Raw genomic sequence first — 7,037 nt, 5'->3', positions numbered from 1 at the left:
TTCTCAGATCTCCTCTGAAAACATCTCTGTACTCCGTTGCTTCTGCTTCATATTTTCACCTTGCCTCTGCTATTACATATTGTTATATAGACCTGAGAAAGATCATGATTTTACCTCTTTCAGTATTTACCTCTCTGGTCTGTAAATCTTGATACTCTTAAGAGAAGTGAGTATCTCCTTATTGTTTAATTCTGTGAGGGTGAAGTTCATTCCAATGCCCAGGGCTTGGGCAAAATCCTACACACCGCTTAAACTTCACTTTATGGCTCTCCTTGTCACTTGAGTGGATTTCACCCTAATCCTATTCTTTCACTCAGTAAGGGCTTTGGGGATGTAGTTTGTATGAAAGATGCAGTAGAAAATAAAGTAATGCTAGCAGTTCTGCTTTTATATTTCCACTGTCAGCACACCAATTTGCTTTCTCCCTTCCAATGTGCATCTCCTTCTTGATAGCTTGATCCTGGGGAAATAGCCCTCTTCAAATAATGGAATTATCATGTGGCATGCACCTTTTTAGTCCCCCTGAAATGTTGTGTCATGTCTTTGGTTTACGTCACTTGTTGGAAAACATGCCAAAGCACTGAAATACTATTACACTGTTTCTCTATTGGATGCCAACGCACAGGGCTGTTCGTCTAATTCATCCTCCAGATCAAAGCCCACACAGGCAGCTCTTCTGCCTACAGCTATTTTCCTTTTACTTTCCTGCTTGACAGTAGTCCCTCGGATTCCTCTATTCTGCTCTCTTTGAATGGACACAGTTTCCTTTAGCCTTGGAAATATAATTTATGTCTATTATAGTGTATTATAGATTACAGATCAGGGCCAGCATGTATTATTGGCTGGAATGTCTGTTTATTGTATGTCGAGTTCTTAAAATAAATAAATACAAAGCCACCCTGCTGAGCGGAGAAGGGAGCAGGAAGAAACAGGGGAGGGTGGAGAAACTTTGTTCTCAAAGTTTAATTTACAAGAACAAACCTTGGAGCATGATGTATTAACTTCATGTTGTTTGCTTTTGTCACATTGTGTATGTAAAGATGGCAAAACGCCTGGCCCCTCTCCAGCACAGACCACCCAGAGAGCCGGAGCAGAGCTACTGGCCGTACACACCCAAGTTCAAAGGTTCATGGGAGAACTCACCAATTTAATCAGTTATTAGCTGTCTTTCCTGTAAGCAGATTGGATGCAACAACACCACTGACAAAAGGAATATCTTAACAGACTGGCTGTCTGGGACTGAAGAATTACAAAACCAATCTCCACCCCAACACTGAGGAAGTATGTGTGCGTGTGTGCGCGTGGTGAGAGAGAGAATGAGACAGAGGGGAGGGAAAAAGGGAGGAGGGAACCCAGGCACAGAGAAAGAGAAACATCACTCCATCTCTCTCACTCCACAGGAGCTGAACCAAGAGCAGGAAGATGTTTGATAACACACAGTACCCCTATAACTGTTTTAATTATGATGGGGATGACTATCCAACCTGTAGTTCTGATGAAGAGAAAAAATTCACCAGACCAGCATACAGGTAAGGTTAAGTTTTCAAAGTCTTCCTTTCTCCAGAGAGATTGTCTGCACTGTCCGATAATGGGAATTCCCCCTTGGCTTTCTCTAAAAACCAGTACAGGTATCCTTCCAAGTAGTTTCCTCGAGGCACAGAGAACTGGGGGAGGAAGTTCTTTTTCCCCTTGAAATAAGTCTTTTTTCTTCCATCCCTGACTCCCCCTTCCCCTTCCCATTCCCACTCCTTCACTTAGGGGAAAGTGAAACTTCTGCCTTTAATGTCCTGGACTCCTTTGTATCATCAGATTTGAGCTGTCCCCTTCTGCACTTTTTAGGGATACTGAGGGAAATTAATCCAATTTGTCAGATGCTTATTAAGGAAATAAATGTGGATGTCCCCACAACGGAAGAAAGATGCACTGTGTGGGTTCATGAATAGGTCTGGGGAAAGATAACATCCGGTGTCCCTCTAACTAGCCAAGGTGATGAGCTCTCCAGCCCTGAAGTTATAGGAGGCAGTGGAGTGATGGAGTCCCACAGTCTGGTACATTTCACTGGAGCGTAATAGCTTAGGGAAACTTTCCTTGAGCAGTTTGAGATTTTGGTGTTTTTTTAAATCTAAGCACTGCCTGCTGAGTGAAAGGACAAACAGCCTGACTGGGTTTCAATTGTCTGTAAGTAATGCCTGTGTATCATGCTGTATGAATCAATGAGTCTTAAATAGGGATCTTGCTCTTAGACTAAAGCAAAAGGATTCTGAGCAGACTGGTTGATGTCTGTAAGAGCCATCTCAGGTCAAGAAGTGACACAACCAAAATGTAGGACAAGGAGGAATTTTATAATTTTATAAGAATCATATACACATCTATGTGTGAGTGAGTGTGGGAGACAGAGGTAGATCCTACTTATAAAATATATACATACAAGGCAATGGCATAACTCTGAGTTTTCCTTTTTCAGCTACATTGCCTTAATTGCAATGGCCATTCAGCAAAGTCCTTCAAACAAAGTGACCTTGTCTGGCATCTATGATTTTATAATGAAGAAATTTCCTTACTACAGATCAAATCAAAGAGCCTGGCAGAACTCCATCCGACATAACTTATCACTTAACAGTTGTTTTGTAAAGGTAAGATCATTAACTGTATATTTGCATACATGCTGTGCGCAACTGAAAATATCTGTATGTGGGGAATAGTCTCCCAAAGAAATGTTGGAAAGAGGGGAAGCCAAACAATTCAGCTCCAAATAATTGTAAATCTCTCTGCAGCCCACAAGCTGTCATTTGAAAAGGTAATGTGCGTGTTCCTTTCTGATTTATGTTAATATAAAGCAAATTGAAGAGGCTGGATTGTGCCTACCAGTAGTATAATGAAGGAGAAGAAGCTTAAATGGCTTGTCATGTATGTTTACACCATTTCTTGAATGTAAATGAACACAGATGTTAAGCAGCAGCATTTGTAACACATACAAACACTGAACTGCCTTTAAATGAATACAGGTTCCCAGAACAGAAGGGAATGAGAAGGGGAAAGGAAACTATTGGAGCTTTGCATCTGGATGTGAATCAATGCTGGATCTTTTTGAAAATGGGAATTACAGGCGGAGACGGAGAAGAAGGAACATGAAAAGGGAACACAAAGAGCAGAGACCAAGTGGAGGAAAAGATCCTTCCTCCCCTGAATCGTCTTCCATGGATTCTGGTTTATACAGCATCTCCTGTCATGAAAGTAAATGCGAGCCAGCCGAATCTGGACCCAAACTCTTGGAGCCTCCTGGGTTCTTTCCAAACAACACCTCCAACAGACAGAGCCTAAACAACGTCTCCCTAGGAAAATCTGACTCTGAAATTAAATTTAGCATTGATTACATTCTTTCAGCCCCAGACCCTTTGCCTGTTCTGAGATCTCAGTATCATATGCAAGATAATAAATACCAATTACTGGAGTCTCAAAAAATTAATCTCCCATTCTGGACAATGTGATATTATTCATACCTGGTAACAAATTCTGTGATACAGTCTATACAACAGCCTGGTATCACTGAGTATCATCAGTTGGCCATCTTTTTCCACAGTAGTACTCAGAAAGAGTGAAGAGTAACTTGATCAGCCAGCTGAGATGCTATTTATACCACAAGAACTTAGTTTTCTGAGGTTAGAATCTAATATCTAACTAACAGCACAGTTGATGACCTTGATATCTTATGAAACTGCAGTTTTATTTTCTAAAATATCACTGACACCAGCTTGCTTTGTATGGATGTTCCTTTCTTCCTTAAATCAATCTACTTTCAGTTTGCTTCTGTCACATTGTACTTTGTAAAAGACCAGGGAGATGTGACTTCACTTACACTGGTGTAAATTAGGATTAACTCCACTAAATAGGCCAGATCTTCTGCTGTTGTAAATCCAGTGTGGTTCCATTGATTTATATCAACTGAGAATCTAGTGGGTTTTTTCTTAAATTGGGTCAAGAAAACAATTTAGCCCATCCTATTTAGCTACATTTAGTATTATGGCTTGGACTATTTGGGTAGTATATAGCATAGGTCAGCCACCATGCTATTTGACAAATATGCTTATTCATTGCACGATTATGGAATTTTTGTTGCAAATCAGGGTATAAGTGCATAGCCAGTGGAAGTGAAATAGTATTCCAATTAATTCCATGAAAGTTATTGCAGGGCTGCTGAACTCTGGTAAACTCTGATGGCTGATATTACAGACACTGACAGACTCACAATATCTATGGTTAAAACAATTTTTCCTCAGATGTAAGAAACCCCTTGCATATATTTTACTTAGTAAGCATAAATGAAGGATCAGCCCTGCAAGAAACTGTATCCACTGACAAAATGTGGGAAAAAGTAAGGTCCCCCTACCTGCTTTGAGACAAGCTGTACACTTTTATTAAGTGGATTTTTATTGATTCTTCCTGCAAGCAATCACCAAAGTGGTACTTGATACAATTTCAGCAAAACTGGTGAGATTTATAATGTAGAGACATTGACATTAGGATCATGAGCTCCATTTAAAATTATTGTAGCTTGATTACCCTATACACTATAGATGGATATTTTTAATAAAAAATTACAATTATGTACAATAATAATTTTTTTTCAAGCTCATTTTGCACAATTGTTTTCCATTCCCTAACGATGGATTCCACAGAACGCTTATTTGTGGCATGGCTTGACTTAACCTTGCAAATAAACAAACAAACAAAAAGCGCAGGATACTAGTTGGTGTAATAGGCAATTATATAAAGAACAAAATTCTGTCTTTGTAACATAAATTCAAGGTAAACAAAGGTAGCTGAGATGATAAGATGATAAGCAAAATTGTGCAAAAGGTATGCTCAGGCATGACTTGAATTTTTATCCAGAAGCTTTGACATTTCACTAAGTTATTTTACATTGTTGCTAATATATACTGTACATTTATACCATATATTCTTATATATTGTTATTGAGAAAGGGAGCAATATCACTGCACTTATATGTTGTAAAAATGCATGATGTATGTCTTCTTGGTGTTAAAAATATTGCCATCTACCTACAGCTTACCAGCAGCAGTATTTGTTACAAATTGGAAATAAATTCTTATTTGTTTTCAACAATATAAAACTTGAAATCCTTAGGCATTTTTATAACTTAGCTAAATACTTTTTTAAACAAGAAAGTGGCGAACCATGTAGAAGTTGCATCACAGCATGCCTTCCAAAGTTTCAAAGAATCCTTCTTTTTGGCCAAACTCTGCCTTCAGATGGGAGCTTGTCAGTCTCATTGAATCAATGAATATTCTGTGTAGTCATCTGAAGACCGAGTCATCTCTTCTTTACACTGATGTAAAAAACAGAATAAAGCCAATGGACATGGATTCACATCACTGTAAGAGAGAACAGAATTTGCTCCTTAACATGTTATATAGGTGTGCCAGGGCATGTCAGTACTTAGTATCTCTATCTATATATGCACTCAGTTGTGTCTGTGTGTATGTGTATGTTTGCCCCTCTATGTTTATACATACATTTATGTATTACCGCTTTATATGCAAAACTGTTTTTCTTACTAGTTTTAAACAGGGCGACAATGCTGTTTAGTTTATAGTTACAGTAAATCTATACAGTACATTTGAAATATATTTTTCTGCTGCTAAATGTACAAATATGCTTCTTACTATGTATTCTTTGTTGGTGACATTTTGAACAGAAGTTAACTAAATTGCAGCAAAGGTTGATACTGAGCCCAATCCTGGCTCTTACTAAATACAATGGGATATTTGCCATTGCTTTCAATGGAGGCAGGACTGGACGTATGGAGTAACATTTGGATAAATGTGTTAGAAAATGCAGAGGAGGGAAATATAAATGTAAAGATTTACATCAGAGAGCTAAAGCCATTCACAGTACGCTGAATTTATATTCGCAAATAGCCCTTTCCTTTGCACCCAGTAAAATGCCTGCTAAGAAAGACTATTCTATTTCCCTAACATACAATCAAAGAAATTTGTGTACAAATGTGTGTTAACATTTGTTTTGCAAAGGATATCAATCACATTTCTAAAAATGAATGGACATATTTCAATTTAACCAGAGTATTATATTCTGAGTACTTCAGAAAGGTTTCGAGCACTTAAAGTGAATGGCATTTAATATAGAACAACATAACAGGGGTGAGGGCTAGATGTGACCTTATTCAAATGTCGTAGCCATTACAAAGCCATTCTCGATGTAATTATAATTAAATACTTTATGCCTTTCTTGCAAATTCTCTGATCGATCATTGATATTAACATTAATATTGTATTAACCCCCGAGCAAATGTCTCCTACACAAGTGATACGGATCACCAGGTTTCCATTAACAAAGTTGTGAGCTATTGCCATATGCTAGTTGTGGATACATTTACGTAAATTACCTTTTCACAGGGAAAAAAAATGCCCCGTTATTTTCTGCACACACAGTCCAGTGCTATTGCTTCGGTTCTCCCACACCATCCTGTCAATGATGTACATAGACTCCTAGACTTTAAGGCCAGAAGGGACCGTCATGATCATCTAGTCTGACCACCTGCATATTGCAGGCCACAGGACCTCACCCACCCATTCCTGCAATAGACCCATAACCTCTGGTTGAGTTCTCAGATCATGATTTAAAGACTTCAAGTCACAGAGAATTCACTATTTACAAGAGTTTAAAGCTGCAAGTGACCGATGCCTCATGCAACAGAAGAAGGCAAAAAGATGGCAAGCCCCAACAAGTCAATGAATATACTCCAGTTTTAGCTCAGAGTAACCAAGAGCAGAATTAGGTACACAGGTTCATATTCTACATTGAAGCCATTGGGGGTGGAGTGCGGGGGCACAACATGTAAACGAGGGCAGTATGTAGCCCATAGTAATGAGCGCTATTCATAAAGGGATGAATTTTGATGGGACTCCTTGGGGAATGAGGGACTGCTCAATGTGAGTAAGGGTATCCCCTTCTGGCTCTAAAAGAGCACCCCTCGTTTATATGTATGTATACCGAGT

General features: G+C 38.8%; 1 protein-coding gene across 1 annotated transcript; it reads left to right on the top strand.

The window, feature by feature from the left end:
• Nucleotides 1-731: 731 nt before the first annotated feature.
• Nucleotides 732-5,651, top strand: FOXL3 (forkhead box L3). The gene is made up of 4 exons (XM_073362101.2): nt 732-1,281; nt 1,401-1,529; nt 2,465-2,633; nt 3,006-5,651. Exons 2-4 carry the CDS (start codon nt 1,423-1,425, stop codon nt 3,486-3,488), a joined length of 759 nt encoding a protein of 252 aa, XP_073218202.1. The 5' UTR covers nt 732-1,281; nt 1,401-1,422; the 3' UTR covers nt 3,489-5,651.
• The last annotated feature ends 1,386 nt before the right edge of the window (nt 5,652-7,037 follow it).

This window comes from Lepidochelys kempii, chromosome 10, assembly GCF_965140285.1.
Source record: "Lepidochelys kempii isolate rLepKem1 chromosome 10, rLepKem1.hap1, whole genome shotgun sequence".
Lineage (NCBI taxonomy): Eukaryota > Metazoa > Chordata > Testudines > Cheloniidae > Lepidochelys > Lepidochelys kempii.
This window is presented reverse-complemented; position numbering and strand designations above follow the sequence as displayed.